Raw genomic sequence first — 23,374 nt, 5'->3', positions numbered from 1 at the left:
CGACCTATGGCGCGGGAGGTCGTGCGCCGCACCTTTCGAGACCGGGCTGGGCTGGGCCAATCCCGGGCGACCAGGCGGGCGAACTCGAGGCCTGGAGGGCCGGGCTGGAGGGGCTAGGGGAGGGAGACAATGGGCCGGTTCCTGGTGCGTCACCCCGGAGTTCCTTAAAGGGGAAGCAAGCGAGGCGGCGGCCGGCGCGGGTGCGGTGGCGGAAGGCCCCGCGCGCTAGGAGGATGCCTGCGGCGTCCGCGAGACCATGCAATGGCGAGCGCTCGTCCTGGGGCTGCTGCTCCTGCGGCTTGGCCTCCAAGGAGCGCTGTGGCTCGTCTTCGGGCTGGGGCCCAGCATGGGCTTCTACCAGCGCTTCCCGCTCAGCTTCGGTTTCCAACGCCTGACAGGCCCGGACGGCCCCGGGTCTCCCACCCCGGGGCCCGCGGACCGGCCCCGGACGGCGGGGCCATCGTGGCTGCAGTCGCCGGGGCCCGGGGCATCGGCGGGGCGGCAGCGGGCCCCGCGGCGGCCACGGCCGGGCGTGTGCGGCCCCTCGCACTGGGGCGATGTGCTGGGCGGCTGTGGCCGCGGCCCGGACGAGTACGAGCGGCGCTATAGCGGCGCCTTCCCGCCGCAGCTGCGCGCCCAGATGCGCGACCTGGCGCGGGGTATGTTCGTCTTCGGCTACGACAACTACATGGCTCATGCCTTTCCGCAGGACGAGCTCAACCCTATAGATTGCCGCGGCCGTGGACCTGACCGCGGGGACCCGTAAGTAGCTCTCCGCGCCCGACTGCCCTCTGCCTGCCGGTGCTCCAGGAAAAGCCAGGCGCTTAGGGTCCTGGGTCGGCGCCCCCACCGCTTTAGCTGGTCCCCATGAGGCCCACTGAGCTTGCGGTGCTGGGTGGGCCGGGGGCTGTCTTCTTTCTTGATTATCCCGGAATCCGGAACTACAGGACAGCCACCCAACGCAGCCTCTTTCACAGATAGGGAAACTGAGGCCCGGGGCCCGGAAGGGACCGGGTAATGCCAAGCAGTGACTTGAGGGGCTTTAGACTCCCATCTCCAGTCTTCTTCAGATGAACGTACAGTAAAATGAAAGCCGTTTAAACGCAACTTCCGAGCAAGCCCCTATCTCTCTCTCCCCACCCCTAGCTTTTCTATCTGAAAATATAAAAATTCAGGAGTTGATCCCGGGAAAGGACTCCTGTAAAGCCCTTTAGGGAGTTTGAGGCAGAACAGGGCGACACCCTTCCTCCTTCAGCATGGGGCTGCTTCTTAGGCTGTGAATACTCAGGTGAAGGGAGGAGAGGCCGTCTGGCCCAGATTTGCGGTCCTGATACTCAGGGTACGATTCCTTGCCCCCGAGTTGACTGTCAACGTGTTGCCCTGTATGTCTGTCCCATAAATTTCCCCACTCTGGTGGCAGAGCCCTCGGGGAAGTTCAGCCAGTCCCCTTGTTTGTGAAGGCCGAGCTTCAGGGGCCACTGCTGTTGACCTCAGAGTCCAAGAGGACAGCACACCCAGCTAAGGACCTCCTCAGCGGAGGAAGGTGCACCTTGTCACTGACCCTGTCAGGCCAGATAGGTGACTGCCTCCTTCGGGGTGCCCCCCCACCCCAAAGGTGGAAGCAGAGGAGACAGGCTGCTCCCTCCTTGGGGACCACGCCCTGTGGGTGCCTTCCGACGGTTCCCACACAGGTTCGTCCTCACCTGGTGAAAAGCAGATGAGCCCAACCCGTAGGTTCTAGAAAGGAACCTAAAGGGACTTGGAGAGTTTTTAAAGTGGTTTGTTTCTCTACCGGGTAACGTCTTACACTGCAGTTTGAGAGCGTGATTTTCAGGGACGCATGGTCACATCCCAGGTTGTCTTCTAAGGAAGGGTGGGTCTTTCCAAAATTGGAGGAAACTGATTTCTTTCTCGCTTTTCTGTATCAGTCTTTATACACTTGAATGTATTTTCTATCTTTTCTTTTTAAAGAAGAAGTTTTATTAAGCCCTGGTTGGTGTAGATCAGTCGATTGAGCATGGGCTGTGAACCAAACAAAGGGTCGCTGGTTCGATCCCCAGTCAGGGCACAGGCCTGGGCTGCGGACCAGGTCCCCAGTGGAAGCCACATAAAAGGCAACCACATGTTGATGTTTCTCTCCCTCTCTTTTTCCCTCCCTTCCCTCTGTCTAAAAAAAAAATTGCAAAATAAATAAAAAATATTTTAAAAATAAAATACTTTTCAAAATTTTATTAAATATTGAAAGAAGTTATTGGGCCTTTCTAGATTATGGGAATTAATGAGTTATTCCTTTTGCTTAACTATACTGGTTTTTAAACCTATATATTTTTTACCGTAAGTTTTTGAGAAAAATTAAAATTTGAAAAAGCCTCACATGCCAGCAGTTATTTTTAGGCGACCTTTCCTGCCAGCTCCTGCCCCTGCGCTTACACGTTCTTTACAGGTTGAAGTCGCAGTGTGTGGGCATGTTTCAAATCTTAGTGTTTTCTCCCACCTGCTCATGGGGTTACAGAAGGGGCAGAACACATTCGAAAGTACCCTCTTGCCTCTCAGAGACTTTTTCTCTGGTTTCCGTTTTTGGGGTGGGCCTGAGAAAAACAGTGTAGTGAGGACTTGTGATAGCTACCTTTCCAGTTGGGACCCTGTGGTCCAGAGAGTGAGTCAGTGACATTTCTGTGTGTTTCTTAATGAACCTGAGAGCACTCTGGAGACCTGGAGCCCCTCGCCAGGGGCAGCTGGCAGCTGGTGTCCCCGCGGGAGTCCGGGGTGGCGCAGGCCTTTGGTTCTGGGGTAAGCCTGCTGGCGAGTGTTTCGGTTTCATTGTACAGTACCGTTCTGGGGAGGCTGAGGTCAGGTTGCTTGAGACACGTAGGCTGTTGGAAAGGCAGCGTGTGAAGGGTGGTGTTTGGGTAGGAGTTGGAGCTGGAGTCTTTGAGGTGAAAGAGCCCAGGTTTGGGGGCCTTGACTAGACCCTCCCGCTGGACTTGGCCAAAGAGCGGCAAGGTTAAGTTTTCTCAGTCCCTCCCCTGAACTCTGCCCAGACTGGAGTGTTTTCAAGCGAAGTTCAGACCCTGGGCTCTTTGGACGGTTCCCACTCAGATTCATCCTCGTCTGGTGAAAAGCAGGTGAGCCGAGCCCAACCCTTAGGCTTTGGAAAGGAACCTCAGGGGTCTTGCAGAGTTTTTAAAGTGGTTTGTGGCCATGGCTGGTGTAGCTCAGTGGATTGAGCATGGGCCTGCGAACCAGACAATCGAGGTTCAATTCCCAGTCAAGGCACATGCCTGGGTTGCAGGCTGGTTCCCTGCAGGCCAGTTCCCAGCAGGGGACACACGAAAGGCAACCATACGTTGATGTTTCTCTCCCTCTCTCCTTCCCTTCCCCTCTAAAGATAAAGAAATAAAATCTTAAAAAAATAAAATAAAGTGGTTTGTTTCTCTCAGAAACAGTAAGGTACATTCTCATCTGCAAGATAAATAAAAATCTCTCCAATGTTTTATTGTTTTTAAAGATTTTATTTATCTATCTTTAGAGAGGGAGAAGGAGAGGGAGAGAAACATCAATGTGTGGTTGCTTCTCGCACGCCCCCTACTGGGGACCTGGTTTGCAACCCAGGCATGTGCCCTGACTGGGGATCAAACCGGTGATTTGGTTCGAGTGCAGCCCATGCTCAGTCCACTGAGCCACACCAGTCAAGGCCTAACATTTTATTTATTTTTTAAAAGATTTTATTTATTTATCTTCAGAGGGGAAGGGAAGGAGAGAGGGAGAGAAATATCAATGTATGGTTGCCTTTCATGCGTCCCCTGGCTGGGAACTGGCCTGCAACCCAGGCACGTGCCCTGACTGGGAATCGAACCGCGATCCTTGGGTTCACAGGCCCGCGTCAACATTTTAAAAAATGAAATGTATTCCAGTGATTGCTGTCAAATGTATTCTTAGGATTCCTTTTTAAAATATAGAGTAGCATTGCTAATTGAATGTTATGTAAAAGGTTCAGAAACAAAATGTGGGCACTAAACATGTGTATCTTTTTATTTTAGTCACATTTCTCCAGTCTCATCTCACCGTCTTGTTTGACTAGTGACAGGGGGTTAGTTAACATGAAGTTAGTAGAACCTGAACCCTTTAAAAAAAAAAGAGACAAGTCTTTCCGCCCAGCTACAGATTACTATGCAAAGTCATTTCCTCTCACATCCCCAATTTGGGGTGGAGGGTCCAAATTCAAAGCTCCTTCCAGCCCTGGCTGGTGTGGCTCAGTGGACTGAGTGCCGGCCTGTGAACCTAAGGGTCACCAATTTGATTCCCAGTCAGGGCACATGCCTGGCTTTCAGGCCAGATCCCTGGGTGAGGGTGTGCAAAAGGCAACCAACACTGATGTTTCGCTCCCTCTCTTTCTCCCTTCCTCCTCCCTCTCTGAAAATAAATAAATAAAATCTAAAAAAAAAATCTCCTTCCAGTGAATTGAGTATACACTTCTGCAGTCCTGTGAACAGTGGTAATTTGGGTCTTCGGCACACGACCCTTCTTTGCTGTCTCCCAACTGTATTGCTATTCGAACAAAAATGCAAATCTCCAACCCCCAAACCGACTCATTCCTAGGCACCCCTGTCTTAAGAGGGTCTCACCTGCATCCCTCGCTCTTAGATCCTGTCCTCCGTCAAGGTCAGGCCCAAGTCCTCTGTGACCCCACTGACCTGTCTGAAGATGGTTTTCCTGGATCAACTCCATTCTCCTTGGGCTGCTTTCCTTTGAGCTGCTGCCCAGCTTCTAACATCATTTGAGACCCAAGCCCTGTTCCCCCTGCCTGTCCCCCTGGGCCTCCGGACCCTAGAGCACAGGGCTGCTCCCTAGGTCCCCCCTGTGCCCTCCCAGCTGCAGGCAGAGTCCTGAGCAGCCGGCACAGGTTACATATGTGTGGGAGGGTTTTTTTACACGTTTGATTTGGTTAACTGTGATCAAAAATTTTCTGTCGAAGGCCTTAACAGTTTATAGTGGGGAGAAAGTCATGAAGTGTGGGGGGGTGGGATTCTGCGTCACCACGGTGCTCCCCGCCAGTGTGACGGAAAGACGGAAAGTTTAGAGCCCAGCCTTGCACTGGGAGGTCCAGCGCCGGGCTTGCAGCAGGTAAATGGGGTCGAAGTGGCCAGCTAGCGGTCAGGAGTCTCCACTGAAAACAAATCCACGTTCTCGCCGGCATTGTCATTTGCCACAAAGGACTCACGATGGTTTGGTGGTTTAGGCCAAGAGGGCCTTCCAGAGCCTGCTCGTTTCGTCACGCCCCGCCCGTCGTTCTTTTCCCTCGTGGCACATTGTGAAAGCGTGTAGAGAGCAATGATCTGATAGGAAAGAGGTAGAAGTGTTTCAATGGACACCTCGCGGGGGTGTCAAACGCACTTTCACCAGGGGCCACATCAGCCTGCGGTTGTCTTCAGAGGGCCGGATGTAATTTGGGGACGGTATAAATGTAACTGCTCCTTAAGGAGAAGCAAGGAGGAGAAGCAAGGGGGAGGGTGGCCCACAGGCCTTGTGTTTGCCACCCGTGCCTTAGCGCTTTGAGTGGGTTTGACTGGGTGGACAGAAGGGCCCCGTCCCTGCGAATGCTCGTTCTCCGTGGCAGCGCACGCAATAGCTCGTCGTTGGTGACTGCTCGGGTGTTGCAGCGGCAGGTGTTTCAAAACCGGGTCCACTTTACTAAAGCCTGAAGGGAAAGGCGCAGTGAAACGTGGGAAGCCTGCAGCGCCCCAGCGGGGATGGGGCCCCTCGCGCAGGGTGGGTGGTCGGAGGCCTCTCTTTGTTTCTGAGCAGCAGAGCCGTGCAGTTCAGTGTCGATGCCCGACAGAGCCTGGAGTTGGCGGGACTGGGTATGAGGCTGCCCCCCGCCTGCTTTGACTTCTCCAACTTTCCGCAGATCCCGTGCGCCTTGCAGCAGGCAGCGCCCTTACGGTGCTGACTCCCATCCGTAGCTCTCATCTGTCGAGGGCCTTCTGCAGTTCTTTACATTTGTTTAGAAAGAACGGACAGGCCTGGCTGGAATGGCTCAGCGCATTGGGCGCCGGCCTGCCAACCAGAACGTCAGCAGTTGGATTCCTGGTCAGGGAGCACGCCTGGGTTGCAGGCCAGGCCCCTGCCTGGGGGCGTTGAGAGACAACTGATCCGTGTCTCTCTCACTCATTGATGTTTCTCTCCCTCTGTTTCTCCCTCCCTCCCCCTCTCTCTCTAAAAATAAACAAATAAAAATCTCAAGCAAAAAGCATGGATGGACAGAAGAAGTGGGCAGGACGGGGTCACGGCCCTGCGGTGCACTGGCTTTGTGGCCTGTGAGACACGAGACAGCCACTGATCTAGACAAACTTCTTTCTGCACAAGCTTTTTAAAAAAAAAAAAAGGGTCTAAAATGTGCAGTTTGGGCTTTGCCCCAGATTAAGTGGCGTAACGTCATAAAACAGGGCACCCAGGAGGCTCCTGAAGGTCAAGGTGCCTGCCCCACGGAGCTGCCACCTGCTCCCTCTCAGGCCATGGGTCCGACCGAGCAGGTGGGACAGGACCCATGCAAGTGTCCCATGGAGTAGACAGAGCCATCTGGGGTTGACAGAAGGCACCAGAGTACCGGTGGCGGGAGAACTGGGGCTCTTTCACTTCGGTCTGTAAATAGCCATCGTGTTTCTCCCCTTGCGTTCACCTTCTTGAGCTTCTGCAGTTGCTATGGGTTGTGGGGGTGGGGCAGCAGGATCCCCGATCCCCACGCCACCCCCAGAACTTGTTGGGCTGCCGGGATGACATTCACTGCTTGTTCCTCCCTGCCCTTCCGGGTGCGTGAGTTGTCATTGTCACAGGCAGTGTTACGGTAGCCCGTCAGAGTGCCCAGGGCACCTCAGAGAGGGGAGCCCTGTCGGTGTGGGGAGGGGCAGGAGGAGCGACACAGCCTCTGTCCTGTCCTGTTAGAGCCCATCTCGGAATCCGGAAGAATCCTGATTCTTTGGGTGCGGTGTCAGGGAGGAAGGAGTGAACCGACCCCACCCCGGACCCAGGACCGAGATGTGTTAGGGGCGTGGCTGACTTCCGCAGCCTGCGGTGTCTGGAGCAGGCCCCACACCGGACTCTTAACCCTCTTTGTTCCACCTTGCAAGTGGCTTCAAAATCTGAGCTTGTTGAAGCTGAGCGGAGAGATCACTTAGGGTGACGGAAGTGCGTTCCAGAGGTGGCAGGTGACTTGTCACCAGCTGCTGACTTCGGTTGGGTCTCCTTTCCTCTGTGGTGGAGGGCCATCTCTGCCGTTCTGTGTCTCAGTTCAACCTGCAGGCATCACAGAAATGGGGCTCGAGAGAGGGAAGACCGTGGCCACCTTCATTCACCCTGAGTCGTCCTCACTCCCTGAAGAAACGAGTTACCAGCCGATGTCGTTTCGGACGGATGTGGGGTTTTGCTGTCTTTCTTCTCTTTTAGAATAAAGCACCTTTGTTTGCTTTGTTCTTCTTTTAGTTCCAATCTGAACATCAACGATGTCCTGGGGAACTACTCACTCACACTGGTTGATGCATTAGATACACTTGCAGTAAGTATCCAGCCTAATTTTTTTAATTAATTAAGGCATTTTGGAGTTTGGTAATCCTAGTTTCTCCAGGGATGGGAATTTCAGCAAACCTGACACTCGAACTGTATTTCTAGCTCTCAAACTTGAGTCTTTTATCAACCTTAATTCCTGGGGCAAGAACAGCCTCAAAGGAGAGACAAGGAAAATGTGATCCCCTAAAAAATGGAGAGGAAAGTGGGGTGATTTGGGGGGAACAGTTTTTCTCCCAGTCTCCCACTATTTTATTCCCTCAAAGAATCAAAAGAGCATTTCATTAGAGCTTACAGTGACTGTGAACTTGGACAGCAGTAAAAAGCTTTCAGGATTAAGAGAGACGAACTCAGGGTCGGAGGGTCCCTGGACACATTGTCCCACTCCTGGGCCCTGGAACATGTGGGAGCCCTGTCTGGCCCTGCATCGGTGCCTCTCTGGGGACCTCCTTTCCTCCCTGTTTCTGTGGGTGCTGCCTTGACCCCTCATCAGCCCCAGGGAGCGGATGACCTGGGACCAGACTCGCTGAGCCGGTGGGAAGCAGCCAGCCCTGTGGGAGGTGCTGGCGACCAGGCCGGACGAGTGCTTGGTCTCCTGACCCCCTGAGTGAGCACAGCTCCCAGGGGACCGTGCCCCAGGCGATGTTGTAGAGTCTTTGCCCTTCGTCGTCCAGCCAGCCTTCGAGAGAGAAGACCCCTGCCACTTAGGCCCCAGTCCCGTGTTCTGTAGCTTACGCCACCTCTCACTTTCCTTGTGAGAGGTTCAAGTGTCAGCTGTGAGAGTTGCGCAACACCGGCGGGGCTTGCATCAGACTCACTCTGTGGGAGAAGCACCAGAACTTGGATGGGCTGGCGAGGCCCTCGGTCTCACAAGGAATCGGGTGGGGTCCCGCCAGGCTGGGGGAGCGCAGCACTGCGGCCTCTCCTCCAGCCTCCGTCACTCTGACTTCGTCACCCGCCACCAGGCGTGCCCAGACCAGCACCTCCGGCCCAGTTGGAGCTGACTCCACCAACATAACAGGCTGGGTTGCGTCACAAAGTCCCGGACTCCTATGCAGCTGCGAGAGCCCAGCTCTCCTGCCCTGTGTGTCTCTGGGCCCCTGCCATGCTCCTCAAGTTCAGGACCTTATCTCAGACCCCAAGGGCACCCTCCTTGAAAGTAGGGTTCTGTCCCCGAGGGAACTTGCGAGTTTGCATGTCTGACTCCCTGCTGGAGTGCCACGCCCACCCCAGCGCTTCAGAGGCTCTGGAGCCCCACAGCACGGAGACCGGCTGCCCGTCCCATCCTGCCCTCTGGAGCGGAGTGAGGGTCTCAGACCTGCCATCTGTCCTGGCAGCAGTGGTGAATCCCAGCCCCGAGCGGCCGTGGTGGCTTTCGTCTCCACCTTCCACTCGAGCTGGGGTCCGGCTGGCGGCAGATGTTCGTGCTGGTGCACGTCTGGATGAAGTGGGCCCTCTGCGGTTTCATTGCACAACGTCCGGCCTTTGCTGTGTTCCCACCTCAGGCTTGTTTTTCAGGAGCTACCTCTGTTGAGGTTTCCCTTTTCTTTGGTGACATTCCAAACAAGCTCCAATGGCTGTGCCAGCACACCAGCGTGTCAGAGCAGAGCTCAGCCCCTCGAAGATAGCGGTCTCCTGGCGGGGGGGCGCAGCCTGCAGCCCGACCCCAGGATCTTTTAAAAAGGAAGAGCTTCCGGGCCAGAGGGGAGACATCTGCGCTGCTCCGTGCGGCACGGGGAAGTGGACGTGGGGCAGGGCCCCCCCAGACCAGGTCGTGCCAGGACTCGGGGGAACCTGCGAGAAATAGTGGCCGCGTTTGGTGGCGTCACAAAGCTTTGAACGGCACGGAAGCGTTCCAGTCCAGGTCACTCTGAGCGTGCCGGTGCCTGGCTCGCACTTTGTGAGAGAGCTGCCTGCGTGGTGTGCTGCCTCGCCCCCAACGGGAACCGCAGTTCTGGACACGTTCGTAGGAGGACAGAGCTGACTGTCACAGTGTTTGTTTCTCACGTCACTGGTGTGACACTTGGCTCCAAGAGACAGCGCTTCTACTTCTCAAGGCGCTCAGACATCTGGGCCGCATCCCGGGCACCCAGGCTGTTGGTGTGTCTGCGCAGCAGAGGGGAGGTCATATCTTTGTTTCTTCCCGTTCTGCCATTTCCAGAGTTTGAGGACCTCTAACACCCCATGTGAGGGAGCACGGAAGGGGCAGGCAAGGGTGCCCGTGATCTTACGGGGGCCCTGTGCCCGTTTGCCGTTCGCAGACGTGGCCGCGCAGTTGGAGGAGGCGGCTTGCCGTGTGTCCTCGAGCATCTCTGGGCGCCACCTGGGCGTCCCCACCCCACGCAGAGGCCAGGCGATGCGGCGCAGCCCCTGCGGCCCCTCAGCTCCCACTCCGCCTCAGGCTGTCATAACGGTTTGTGTTCCTCTTTTTAAAGATAATGGGAAATTCATCCGAGTTCCAGAAAGCAGTCAAGTTAGTGATCAACACAGTTTCATTTGACAAAGATTCCACCGTCCAAGTCTTTGAGGCCACGATAAGGTAACACAGCCCCCAGGTGACGAGGCTCCCTGTGTGCGCGTATGGCCAGGGCTGCCCGAGAGGGGCCCGGGCCAGGAGAGCGGGGACGCGGGGACGTCTCCATTCTCGGATCTGTCAAACCCACAACCGCCGACATTTCAGAGTAGTTACTTTTCAGACTGAACAGGAAGTGCCCCCTAATGCAAGTCCGGTCTCGTTTCCTCCCTCCCCTGTGTCCCAGGAAAGGCCCCCCCTCTCCCACTGCGGGGGCGTGCTTCCCCCCTCGAGTCTCTCCCCACGTGTCGGGCACGTGTTCCACACCTGGTTTCATACCTTTCCTCCTTAGCTTGATAGGGTGTGAGTGTTTCCATTTCGTTGTTTAAAATTGCCTGACTGCGTAGCATTCCAGAGATAGCATTGATTTGACATTAGAATTGTGAAAGCATTTACAATGCCGTTCGAATCGGAGGGGACGTGCATTCACCACTTTTCAGAGACAGGTCTAAGCTGGTGGCCTCCTACCCCGAGTGGGTCCCCTCCTCCTCTTCCTCACCAACCTCTTCCCTGTCAGTTGCTTGGCAGCCAAAACAAGGAAAGTTACTCGGTATTTGCTGTCATGCCCAGTTCTTTTCTCATAACGCTAAGTTTGTTCCCCACGTGAGAGAAATCCAGAGTAATCATTAGAACTAAAAGGCAGTATCTATTCTGGGAGCGATCTGAGCCCTCGCTCGGGCGAGGGGGTTGAGGTGACAGGCCCCGGCTGCCACGTCACGTGGGGTCGCGCCCCCTCGCTGCCTCCCCGCAACTCAGCCGACTAGAAGTGGGCCGGAGAGAACACCAGGAAGCCGGCCTCCGGGTTCCCGCCGCCCGGAGCCCCACAGCGTCACAGCGGCAGCATCCTCCCGACCCCACGGTGTGCCGCCCTACTGACACGCCTCGTGTCTGTCTGTCCTTCCTGTCCCCAGGGTCCTGGGGAGCCTCCTCTCCGCCCACAGGATAATCACGGACTCCAATCAGCCCTTCGGGGACATGACAGTGGAGGACTACGACGACGAGCTGCTGCACATGGCCCGCGACCTGGCCGTGCGGCTGCTCCCGGCCTTCGAGAACACCAGGACAGGCATCCCCTACCCCCGGGTAGGCCGCCACCGCCCGCCCTCCTGCCTGCAGTCTCCCGGGGGAGCCGGCGTGGGCGGGGCAGCGCTGAGAATCTGGCCCCGAATGTGCTGTAAATGGTTTTCAATCCTTTCAGTGTTTGCTGAGCACTTACTGTGTGCTGAGCACTCAGGGACATACTGGACATAACCCTTCTGCTTAAGGAAGGAGATGTGTTCCTGCGCTCCATATTGTCCGGTCCTCAGGGGGTCTCGAGCCCCTGCTACAGAAGAGTCTGGGGGTTTGTCTTCATCTCCGACTTGGGTGCACTTCCCCGGACCCTCCCGTGGATGCTGGGGGAGCTCAGTGAGGCTCTTCCCCGGCCTTCCCCGCACAGCCCGCCCCGACCGGCCAGGTTGCCGCCGTGCTCGATGCAGGTCTGGCCTGCCGTTTCCTCCCGAGGCTTCTCACTGGATGTGCCCAGGCTCCTCTGGGCACCAGGTCAGCCTTTGGGCGACCAGCAGAGGACGGCCAGGCCCCGGCACCTCAGCGACAGGTGGTCCGCCATGGGTCCCCAGGTCCCGCTCCCAGCAGCCTGGGATTTATTTACGCTCTCCAAACAGGAGCGAGCCCCCAGCTGCTGCAGATGGGCGCTCAATCCCAGCTGGCCTGGCCCCTCGTGGCTGACCCAGAGCTGTGTGACCGCATGGAGAACCTGCTGGAAGGAGGGGGACTAGCGAGCAGCCCTCCGATGACTGCCCGAGGCTGCTCTTACTAGCAGACGAGGCTCCCCAGTCCCTGTTGTCTTGTTTGTGTCTTTGAAACTGTGCTGCCCGTCCCGGAGGCCGAGCGAGGCAGTGAGCTGGGTGGCTGCCGTGGGCGTGCCCCGCCGCCAAGCCAGGGGTCCCCGGAGTTGCGCCTGCATCCTTGTCTCTCCCTGTCCCCAGGTGAACCTGCAGACGGGCGTCCCTCCCGACAGCAACAACGAGACCTGCACGGCCGGAGCCGGCTCCCTGCTGGTGGAGTTCGGGATCCTGAGCCGGCTGCTGGGGGACTCCACCTTCGAGTGGGTGGCCCGGCGGGCTGTGAAAGCCCTGTGGAGCCTCCGGAGCAACGGCACAGGGCTGTTAGGTGCGGGCACCTGCGGGGCATCTGCTCCAGCCACGGGACTGCGGGCTTGGGCCCTGTCTTTTCCTCTTCTCTCGGGCGCCCCCTCCTCCCCACACCTTCTTTCCGTACCTCCAGATCTGACGCTCCCTCCAGATCTGACGCTCGGCAGGTCGGCCCTCAGCAGGGCCCTGCCCGGCTTCTTCCTGCGACCTTCGTGTAGAGGCAGGTGGTGAGATTCCATGGGCGGAGAATGCTTCTGCGGGTCCCTTCTGGTCTGCCCCTTGGCAGAGCCCCCCAAACAGCTGCTCCCAAACACGGTGTGAGGCGGGCTGCTGCTGGCTGCTCCCCTCCTGGAAGGTTGAGGCCCCTGGGCAGTGGTACGCAAACATGGCTCCTCCCTCGCCGTTTCCATAGCGACTGTTCCCTAGAGCTCACGTCATCACAGGAGTGTGGCAGGTGGCTCGCGCGGCTGCAGGTGTGCGCTGGGCTGGCCCTTCAAGGCCCGGGCCATCCGGCAGCAGCTGTGGACCGAAAGCTCAGATCAAACCTGTGTTGGGGGCTCGTTTTTCCCCTGAGAGTGTTTGGTCAAGATGCTGGGGGTTTTAATTAGGAAAACTTTTGAGTATATAAAAGTAGGAAGAAGGGATGAGGCGGGATGGATGCCTCTGCGGCCGCCCTTCACCCTCGGCGGTTTTCAGCCTTTTGCTGACTCGATGCTGTTCAAAAACGGGTTTTCTCCCATGTAACTGTCTGACAGTCAGGCATGTGTTTCGTCATCGGGAAGTGACTTGAGTGTCCTGGGGCCGTACGGCTCTGCTTTTTTAAAGGTGATTTGTGATTATTCCTTACATCCTTTTTTTTAAGATTTCATTTATTTATTTTGAGAGAAAGGAGAAGGGAAAGAGAAGAGAGGGAGAGAGACATCAGTGTGTGGTTGTCTCTCATATGCCTTCTACTGAGGGCTTGGCCCATAGCCCAGGCATGTGCTCTGACTGGGAATTGAACCAGCGACCTTTTGGCTCACAGGTTGACACTCAATCCACTGTGCCCACACCAGCCGGGGCCACTCTGGGCTTTTAAAATGAGCTGTCCGTCTGGAAAAACCCAGTGACAGCCCTGTCTTGCCGCTGTCCCCACAGGCAACGTGGTCAACATCCAGACAGGCCGCTGGGTGGGGAAGCAGAGTGGCCTGGGGGCCGGGCTGGACTCTTTCTACGAGTACCTCCTGAAGTCTCACATCCTCTTCGGGGAGAAGGAAGACCTGGACATGTTCAACGCCGCCTACCGGAGCATCCGGAGCTACTTGCGCAGAGGGTAGGCGCCCGCCCATCTCCCGTCGCCCTGGGAGCACACAGCACACCTCCTGTCTGTCCCTGAGTGCACTTGCGGGCTCACTGGGCCTCTGTCCTCGCTGGTTGTTTGTCCATCATTTGGGGGCACAGGAGTGCATTAGCCACCTGCTGCTGTGTAACAAGTTGCCCCAAAACTTAGTACTTGAAGCAACATCTGAGGGTCAGGAGCCGGAAGCGGCTGCACTGACCAGGGTCTCACGGGTTGTCTCCAGGCTATTGGTGGGGGCAGCGGCCTCGCCGAGGCCCAATCGGGGCCAGAGCACCCACTCCCAGGCTCACTCACGCAGCGGCCCCTTGAGGTTAAGCTCTGATACGATCCTCCAGGCCCGTGGTGTCCACATGTTAGACGGGAGACTCCTTTTCTGTGCAGAAATACCCAGGCTTCCCCACTCAGGTCCAACCCCGGAGCCCCACGGAGCCCCATGCTGTGCTTCGTGACGGGGCCACGTCCTTAACCCTCAACATCAGGGAGCCTCCTGCAAGCATGGCGGGACCTGAGCTATCCCGATGCTTGGTTGTGACCTTGGCGCAGTCAGGATGTCTGCACCAGACTCCAGGACCCACAGGTGGAGGCAGCCTGTCTCCGAAGGCTTAAAGGGGGAGGAAGGGGCAAGGTTCAGTTAAACTACCCGGGGCGCCAGCGGGATAGAGTGGGCCTGTCCGTGGCCTCTCTCTCACGGGACTGCTCTGCATGGCCCTCAGTCGGGAAGCCTGCAACGAGGGGGAAGGAGACCCCCCGCTGTACGTGAATGTGAACATGTTCAGCGGGCAGCTGATGAACACCTGGATCGACTCCCTGCAGGCCTTCTTCCCCGGGCTGCAGGTACGGGGCCGCGTTCACCCGCCCGGCGCGAGGGCATCTGTCGCCCCAGGTTGCCGCTTTTGGGGTGGTCGTGTGTCCAACCGGGGTGGGGGCGGGTGGGTGGTAGGAGAGCCCACTGCCCCGTGTGGTGTCTCGCCACTGCGCCTGGTGACCTGTGCCTGTGTGCAGGTGCTGATGGGAGACGTGGAGGACGCCATCTGCCTGCACGCCTTCTACTACGCCATCTGGAAGCGGTACGGCGCCCTGCCCGAGAGGTACAACTGGCAGCTGCAGGCCCCGGACGTGCTCTTCTACCCGCTGCGGCCTGAGCTGGTGGAGTCCACGTACCTGCTCTACCAGGTGCGGAATCCGCTCGCCCCCACCCCCACCGCCGCAGGTCCAGCGCCCAGCAGCCAGGCAGGGGGCCTCGGCTCGCGTCTGCGGGCTGGTGGCCGTGGGCCTGCGCTGTTCCATGGTTACGCTGATGGTGCCCACCGGTCCCTGTGTCCTCAGTGGCGGAGCCATCACACTTCCCTGGGACAGGGACTGCGTCAGCGGTGGCTCGGCGCCAACCTAACGTCCTGTAGAGCCGAACCGCGTCTGAACTGCAGGCCTCCTCTCTTGCATCCCCGGATGGTCCAGACTGCTCTGCTCGGTGTTTCTGAAATCGATCTGCCCCACCACTCTTTCTGGGGGTGCAGTTCGTGTGCTGGGGGACCTGGTCTCTGTGATAACTGTTCAGACAAAAAAGTTGTTTTCCTTGGTTGTGAGGAGAGTCAGGGACATGTCTGGACACCTGTTCTTGGTCAATGCTGAGAGCATAGTGTAGTGACTTCCGTGCCAGGGGGATGGCACTGCTTGTGCAGTCTCCGCCCCCTTGTCACAGGTGGCCGTTTGTACTCCACCTGCCGTACGTATATACACACAGCCTCCCACCTCGCGCTGCGTGGGACGCTGGCCTGCCTGTGGTGTGGCTGGTGCCCCGGGGCCCGCTGACCCCTGTGAGCTCCGCGGTGGCATCGGCGCTGGGATCAGGTCTAGTTGGTGACATCTGAACACCGAGGCCGGCTCGCTGGCTTCTCCATGCAAAGCAGGGATGTCCAGTGAAGCTGCTGGTGGCCCTTGTGCTCCTGGGCTTAGGTGGCCTCTGAAAAGAGGGGGGCTGCCCCCAATGGGTCTCCCTGAGCTCAGGGTGCCCCCAACCTGTCCAGCTCCCCGGCTGGCAGGCCCGTGCCAGCTCAGTTCCCGTCAGCTTGGGTCTGTCGCCTTGGAGACTCTCTCTCTTCCTGTCTGTGCTGCTTCCCGTTTCCAGCGCGGCCCCTGGGCTCGGGGACGCCTTCCCGCTCTCGGCCTGGCCTCCGCAGCCTCCCTCTGTGCCTGCGGCCACCCTTTAGTTCTGTTTTTGCTGCTGCAGGTTGGCACCAGGCAGGAATTAAACAGGGCCCCGGCCGTCAGACTGTTGGTGGGGCGAAGTCGCATTTTCCCAGAGAACCCCGTCCTAGCAAACCACCTCTGAGCCAGTGCTGGCGCAGTGGGCACCCCCAGGCCGGAGCTCAGGGCGGGCGGACGGGCTGCAGAGCCTCCTGCAGGGCCCCGCGTGCCCCGTTCCCGTCGCTGCCTCACAGTGAGGGCCCAGCACTGGGGCGAGCACCTGCTTCCCAGAGCCGGGAGCGGGCGTTTCTGGGGAGGTCCGAGGTGCGGCTGAGCCCAGATCTGCCCTCGGCGTGGCACTGTCCGAGCGGCATTGCTCGTCTCTGGCAGGGGCGCAGCTCCGGAAGGCCAGGCCGGGTCTGGTTCGGCCCAGGACTGGGCTCTCTCAGCCCTGCTTAATCTTCAGTAGGTTGTTGGGGCGGTCGGCGGGAGCTGGCAGGCACCCCAGGCCTGTCGCACTGTGGCCCTTCAGGACCAAGGGGACCTGGCCCTGTGCCAGTGGCTTTGCCAGTGGCTCATCTGCTCAGAAACCCCTGCGGCGCCCGCCAGCTCTGCCGCCCGCACGACCTCAGACCTCGCGGGTGACGCGCTGTCGTGCTCCCCCTAGGCGACCAAGAACCCCTTCTACTTGCACGTGGGCATGGACATCCTGCAGAGCCTGGAGAAGCACACGAAGGTCAAGTGAGTGCCCTCCGCCCCTCCCTCCCTGCGGCACTTCTGATTTCCTTTGAGTTGTTCTGCAGAAATGTTGTCGATTCGCTGTGGCTCTTTAATGTACAGGACAGGTCGTTAGTGTTAATTTTGTGCGGAAATTGCTTCCTGTTTGTGTGGGAGAACCTGCCCGTGACAGTGGGGGTGGCTTCTGTTACTTCACCGTTTTCGTTGTAAGGTTCTAGCAGACTATGCGTATTTTTTTAAGATTTTATTTATTTTTAAAGATGGGGGAGGGAGGGAGAGAAGTACTGAGGTGTGAGAGACACATCGATTGCTTTCCTCTCAAAAGCCCCAACCAGGGACCAGCCCAAAACCCAGGCATGAGCCCTGACTGGGAATGGAACCCGTGACCTTTCAGTTCACAGCCGGGGCTCAGTCCACTGACCCCCACCAACCCAGGGGGCTGTATGTGTCCTTAGCGTGTGTGTGTGTGTGTGTGTGTGTGTGTGTGTGTGTTACAAACTCTCTTTCAACACTGTGATCTGCTTTTCTCACCTAGCAGTATGTCATAAGTATTTTCTTATCCTGCTTTCAGCCATCCAAATGATACACCAGTTCTATAAATATTAGGATGAAAACATGTAAATAAGTCCTTCCAAATTCCCTGCCGGTCACCTCCCTGGTGTCCCGTCACACCTGCGGCAAACACCTGCCCGCATACCCGCCTCCCTTCCCCACAGCTAACCGGGGGGCTCAGCTGCCAAGTCCGTCTGTAAGTGGATTTGCAGGCGGTCCAGCTAAAGACCGGTGGCCCTTGACCCCACCGGGTGTGTCCTCCCTGTGGCGTCGGACACTGCGGTTACTGCCCCAGGCTGGACCCCGCCCGCCCCTCGGTGCGTGCGGCCACGCAGGGGCGGGCGGGGCTGACCGGGCTGTGGCCCCGCAGGTGCGGGTACGCCACGCTGCACCACGTCGTCGACAAGTCCAAGGAGGACCGCATGGAGAGTTTCTTCCTCAGCGAGACCTGCAAGTACCTGTACCTGGTGCGTGTGTCTTGAGGGGCCCCACCCCCGACCCCCGTGGCTTCTGACCTCGGTGTGCGGGAGGCTCTGTCACCCAGAGATGCAAGCCTGACTCGGACCCGCGGTCCTGGTTGAGGAGGGCCCGGGAGAGCGTATCACTGTGCTTTGGTGTCACTTTCCAGGGGGGACCGCAGAGGGGGTGCGCCCCAGGCATCCACGTGGCATGGCCCGCGGCCTGCTCCCGGGAGCCACTCACCAGGTCCCCTCCGACAGCACAGCAGAGTCAGGCAGTGACGCAGGCTGAGCAGGGCCGGGCCACAGTCCACGCGGCTGCCATGCCTGGGGGTGTTTGCAGGGTGGGTCCGGAGTGAGCGGAGGAGCCCCCTGGGGCCCAGGGTCGGGTGAGCCAGCCCCCCACATCCTCCTCCTGTTCGCTGTGCGGGCTGGGTGGACGGCGCGGGGACTCCCGGGTGTCTCCCGCCTGAGACGCCTCAGCGCCAGCTCCTTCGGCACTGACCCCGCCTGGGGGCTCCCTCCCTGTGCCCAGCCTCGGAGGAGAGCAGCCCGAGTCCCCTGGGTCCCCAGAGCCTGGCCCCGCCCTGGCACCGGGATGCGCTGGGCGGTGGCCCGTGTGCTGAGGACACTGAGAAGGACAGAACACCCGCCTCCTCCAGCGTCTGGCAGGGCAGGGGTGCCTGGGGCTCCGGAACCCAGCACGAGCACATACAGGGCCCACCCCGGGGCTTCCACACGCCGCCCAAGTCTGCATCTCAGCCCCCGGCCGTGCGGCTCTCAGCCGGTGGTGGGGACATCTGAGTTAAACAAAGTTGGGGATCCGGGCTTGTAGCCTAGTCGGGAACCGCAGCTGTTCATTGGCGCTTCCCCCGTTTGCTGCTGCAGAGCCGAGGGCTGCCCGGGAGTCGGGACCCGCGGGACACAGTCACCAGCTGCGCCTATCTCCCCTTGTCCTTCCCACCAGCTCTTCGACGAGGAGAACCCAGTGCACAAGTCTGGGACCAGGTACATGTTTACGACTGAGGGGCACATTGTGTCCGTGGACAAACACCTGCGGGAGGCACCATGGAAGGAGCTCTTCCCCGAGGAGGGCCGGCGGGGCCCCGCAGGGAAGCCCTCGCACAGACCCAAGTCCCAGGATGCGAAGGTCATCAACTCCAGCTCCAACGTAAGTCGAAGTTGCTTCCATTTCCAGGTGGTTCACACGTGGAGGGAGAGAAAACACTAGCAGCCAATTGCAGGGCCCGTGCGGGTTGGCTTAGCGAGGAGTTTCCCGCAGCCGTTCACATAAGCAGCGCGGGGGGTGGGAAGCCACAGCAGTGGGGCCCATTATCACGCCGGCTGCAGGGGCTGGCAGGGACGGTGGTCACAGGAGCTGGCAGACAGGGGCCTCCGGCAGGAAGGAGCCAGCTGAGGATGGACTTGACCCTCCTCCTTCTGACATGCTTGCACCAGAGGGCAGGGGCCTGTGTTAGAGTTACCTTGTTGTCCAGAGCAGGGTGCACAGCGGGGCAGGTGGGTCCACAGGTGGGTGGAGGGGGGCAGCACTGGTCAACATACTTTTCATGAAGATGCCCCTGAGGGGCAGTGGGGGCCCGGCCCCACCCCAAGCAGGCTGCACTGCACAGGCCGGTCCCCCGGCAGGCTGCAGGGAGCACGTGGAAATGGGGCCTGTGTCTCTCCTCCTCGTCCTCACCGTCGCCGTCGCAATCTGAATCAAGTCGCAGGTTTGGAAGTGGGCCGTGCGTCGCTGGGCCTGCCGGGCCTTCTCTCCCCACACGGCATCAATGCCACCTCCCCTCAAAGCCTTGGTGGCTGAGGTTCCTGCCGCCTGCCGCCTGGCGTCGGGCGCTTTCCACCCCAGACTCTGCCCCGGGACTGCCCTGTAATGTCCACATGAAGGTCTCGGCCATTGGCCTGTGAGTGAAAGTGAGAGGCCAGAGCGTGGAGAAGTCCCCCGGGTTGTCAGTTCTGGGTCGTACACCGTGTGGTGGAGCCAGGCTTGGGCTGGAAGGTGACACCCATGTGATAGAGCTGATTCTGAAGGGTTTGGGGGCTGACCAAGAGACCCCGTTCCAGACAGGTCAGGGCCTAGTGGAAAGACCACCTGCCCTCAGGTCCTTTTGAGGAGGGCCCAGCCGCAGTGCTGCCGAGAAAGTCAGGAGGGCTTCCTGGAGGAGCTGGCTTTTCAGTGGGTCCTGAAGGCAGGAAGGGGCCCCTGGGTGGGGGCTGCTCAGGGAGAAGGAAGTAGGGGTGGGATGCAGGGACCGGCTGAGGGACCCATGGGGCTTGACTTTCTGAGGACGTGGAGCCGGGCCAGAAGGGTCCCATTCCGAGCGATGGGGGCAGGTCCCCTTGGAGAAGAGCCTGCTGCAGTGTTCGGGGGAACTGCCCCCAGATGTCACGTTTGGTTACACGTGAGGGTCTTCCTCACGTCAGTGCTCCTGGGGGACAGTGGGCAGGGTCTGGAGACAATCCCAGTGGCCACACTGGGTGGTGGGGTCAGGGGTCATCTGGTGGCCGGGTTAGCGATGCTGCCAACCCTCCCGCAGCCCACAGGCAGCCCCGGGTGTCCCCAGGGTCTGGCTGAGAAACCCCGGGTCAGCTCACCCAGCCACGTTAGCCGAGGCTCAGCACGGGGGTCTCTAGTCCTAAGTCCCCAGCGTCCCCCCTTTTCTCTCCCCAGTGCAACCGTGTGCCTGACGAGAGGAGGTACTCCCTGCCCTTGAAGAGCGTCTACATGCGGCAGATCGACCAGATGGTCGGCCTGATCTGACCCCCCGGCCCTGCAGACCCCCACCCACGTCCAGTAGGGTCTTGCTCACCTCACCGTCTCTCCTCTGTTCAATAAAGTGCCCTGTTTTCCTCAAGGACACGGTTGGAAGTGAGAAGGTCCGTAGAAGGCGGCTTCTGCTGACCGTGCCGGTGTCGCTCGGCGCAGTGGATGGGAGGCTCCGGATGGATCCTCGCAGCTTTGTTCTGGGGGTCCCGTGGCGCGGCCGGCCTCCTGGCCGCAGTCCCGCTGCGGGCGGAGTTTCTGTGCAAAGGGCCTGAAGTCGACTGCACTTGGTCATCCTGTCTCTCTCTCACTGGACAGTCGGGCCCTCTTCCCGAAACCCGCCGTGATCTTGGGTCCCGTGGGGGAAGGTCACCCAGTCACCCGTCTGCACCCCCGCAAACTCCGCGGTGTTAGCGGCGGTCTGCTTGCAGTGTCCGCACTGGGTGTGTTTCGAGCCAATGCGGGACTCACCCCGGAGCCGCCGGGTCCCAGGACCAGGCCGGGTGCCTTTCGGGGAGAGAGGGAGCCCCGAGGTGCCCGAGCTTCCGTCTGCCTCACATTCACTCCCCAAGGAATCTTTATTCCGACCACGTCCGGGTCAGGGTTTGGCTTGTTTCCTGTGTCCGGTGCCGGTCCACCGAGTCGGGAGGGTGGTCAGGTGGCTTCTCAGCTCCCGCTTCTTGAGCCGTTTCTCTGTCCTGCAGGCTCTGGCCTCGGGCTGTGTGGCTTCGGTTTGGGCCACCGAGTGTCACAGCTGCACTGGGTCTGAGAGGTGTGTTCTGAGCCATTCAAGGCAGGACCACAGGGGAGACGTGGAGGGGTGGGTGTCAGCAAGATTCTGGCAATCTCTTGGCCGGCTGTTGCCTTTCAACCTGACATTTGAAGCATTTATAAGGAGGAGCGTGTGCTAACCGCCTTCTTCCTCATTTCCTCGGCCAGAACGAAAGTGTCTCTCTTTGAACATGTGCCAAGCGCTCATGCAGAGATGTATTCGAACCCCTGGCCTCACACTATCTTGTGGTTGTCTGTCTGTCTGTCTGTGGAGAGGCGAGCCAGGTGTGAACCAAAGGGACACATTGTCCTCCTTCCTGAAAATTTGTTACTGTTTTTTAAAAGAGATGTAGGGTTCAGTTCACTGAGATTTCTTCAGGGGTGTTTTTCAGTAATAATGTATCACTTCCATCTTTTAAACATTCACTCTGCCAGTTTCAAAGTAAAAGAATCAAATGCTTCTGTTTTAGTTCTACCCCCCCACCCCCATTTCAGAAGCATTCTGTGTATCAACACTGTCTCGTCTACTGAATAGAAAGTTTTCTTGTTTCCATGGGCTCGGGAAACCCAAGAGTCTCTCTCTGGACCCTTGCACCGCAGGCAGAGGCTCCCCCGTAGCTCTCTTTCCCCGGGTAAATCCAGCAGAGACTTTCCCAACCTGCTTGGGAGCATGGGCCACACGGAGCCGGGGAGCAGGCCCTTGGGCGTCCTCTGTCCCCAGCACCCTGGCTTTCCTCCCAGCTCCGCAGACACACCCAGCACCCCACGGTCCCCTCTGGACCGGGCCTTACTCCTCAGGTCCCTGGCTGCTGCTCTGTACTGTGTCTGTGGATTTCAGGCCTGGGGGGCCTGCTCAGGGCAGCGTCAGACATTCCCTTGCTGGGGCTTGGCCGGGAGGCCCCTCAGGAGCAGCCGTGCGCCCATACCCTCCTCGAAGCCCCGCAGTCAGCTGGTGTCTTGGCCGCTTTGGCCCACACAGCGCCAGGGCTTGGAGGGTTGTGGGGGAGGCTGCCTTCTAGTCAAGTGGCTCGGCTACCCCCGCCAGGGGTGAGACCGTCACAGGGGTTGCCTCTGCTGCAGGTGATGGGACGGGAACTCCCCTCCCTGGAGTTCTGGGAGCCTGGAGGTGACAGTCAGCTCTCCAGCCACACTGGCCCTCTGGAAACCCAGCTCCCGTCACCACCCCTTCCCTGTAGGCCGCTCAGCCGGGCTTCTGTGCAGAAGCTGCCCTGGCGTGGGGCGCGGGTGCACGTGGGGTCCTTGTTCTCAGTGTCTGTGCATAGACAGACTGCAGGTCAGAGCCTCAGATCCGACGAGGCAAGTGTGTCTTGCGGCGGAAGGGCTGCTCCTGGTCGACCGACCCCCTCACAAGCTCTCCCCTGGGGCGGCTGCTCTCCAGTTCCGCACTGGCCGCCTTGCCGGAGCAGCGGAACCCTCAACCTTCCTCTTTCCTCTTCCATCTGGCCACGTCCACGGCTGCCCAGGGTGTCTGGGACAGTGGCTGGGCTGGCCGGTGTCCCTGCCCACGCAGGGCTCAGGGTTGCCACCCCGCTGGGACGTGGGCGAGTCTGGTGACAGTGTTGTTCGGTCTCCGTGGACCTGCCGAGGTGGCGCACCTCCCCTCTCCACAGAGGCAGAGAGTGGTTCTCCAAGTATTTTGTGGTGGTTTTAATAGCAAAACACAAGCTGCATTTTTATTTATTATGCACAAGAAAAGTAAATCTGTTGTGGTTTTTTTTTTTAAGCATTCTAGAGTTGGAAGCTCTGGAAAACCTACAGAAATACACAAGTGCTTCTCTGTAATGTGCAATATGCTTTGCAACTAGAGATGATATTTTCTATCTAATCTGTAAATAAGAAGTGTATTTAAATTAAAAGGGAGCTTTTTGTAAAAGGACCAAATGTTCTTTTATAAATGTACTAAGAAATATCTTGCTGTGTGAAATTTATCAGGATTTTATGAGCAGTTTTTATTAAAAGATTCTTTTTGAGTTGTCCGCATGTCTCTCCTTCCCAGACCCACGCCGACACATTAAATGCAGAACATGCAGGGCGGGGTGGGGGGGTCTTTAAAGGAAACTATAGAACTTGAATCGAAACTTCCTGTTTTTACAGCTAAGCCCCGGGCACTCCCACCAGATTTGTCTGTCGCCAATGTCGCCTTCATTGGCTGTCCATTTTTGTGCCCTCTGTCCCCCGTTCCTCTCACATCAGCACCCCCACCCCCGCCCTGCCGGCTTCCAGGACCGACTGCTCTCAGTCCCT

At 58.6% G+C, this 23,374-nt stretch overlaps 1 protein-coding gene across 1 annotated transcript; it reads left to right on the top strand.

Annotated features, from left to right (window-relative positions):
• Window positions 1-145: 145 nt before the first annotated feature.
• On the top strand, window positions 146-23,106 carry EDEM1 (ER degradation enhancing alpha-mannosidase like protein 1). Its single transcript, XM_053669500.1, has 12 exons — window positions 146-762; window positions 7,480-7,552; window positions 9,996-10,099; window positions 11,044-11,215; window positions 12,121-12,304; window positions 13,423-13,597; window positions 14,338-14,458; window positions 14,627-14,797; window positions 16,476-16,549; window positions 17,469-17,565; window positions 18,524-18,727; window positions 20,246-23,106. Exons 1-12 carry the CDS (start codon window positions 257-259, stop codon window positions 20,333-20,335), a joined length of 1,971 nt encoding a protein of 656 aa, XP_053525475.1. The 5' UTR covers window positions 146-256; the 3' UTR covers window positions 20,336-23,106.
• Window positions 23,107-23,374: the final 268 nt, after the last annotated feature.

This window comes from Artibeus jamaicensis, unplaced genomic scaffold (genome assembly GCF_021234435.1).
Source record: "Artibeus jamaicensis isolate MK-2021 breed Jamaican fruit bat unplaced genomic scaffold, CSHL_Jam_final contig_519, whole genome shotgun sequence".
Taxonomy (NCBI): domain Eukaryota; kingdom Metazoa; phylum Chordata; class Mammalia; order Chiroptera; family Phyllostomidae; genus Artibeus; species Artibeus jamaicensis.
The sequence above is the reverse complement of the archived record's forward strand: the minus strand, read 5'-3'. Positions and strand labels throughout refer to the sequence as shown.

Bases quoted from the DNA above. Each gene is read 5' to 3' on its own strand.
- EDEM1 (XM_053669500.1), top strand. From the start codon at position 257: ATGCAATGGCGAGCGCTCGTCCTGGGGCTGCTGCTCCTGCGGCTTGGC. The intron at 11,216-12,120 runs GTAGGCCGCCAC...CCCTGTCCCCAG, and splicing joins CAGGCATCCCCTACCCCCGG to GTGAACCTGCAGACGGGCGT. The intron at 14,798-16,475 runs GTGCGGAATCCG...TGCTCCCCCTAG, and splicing joins CCACGTACCTGCTCTACCAG to GCGACCAAGAACCCCTTCTA.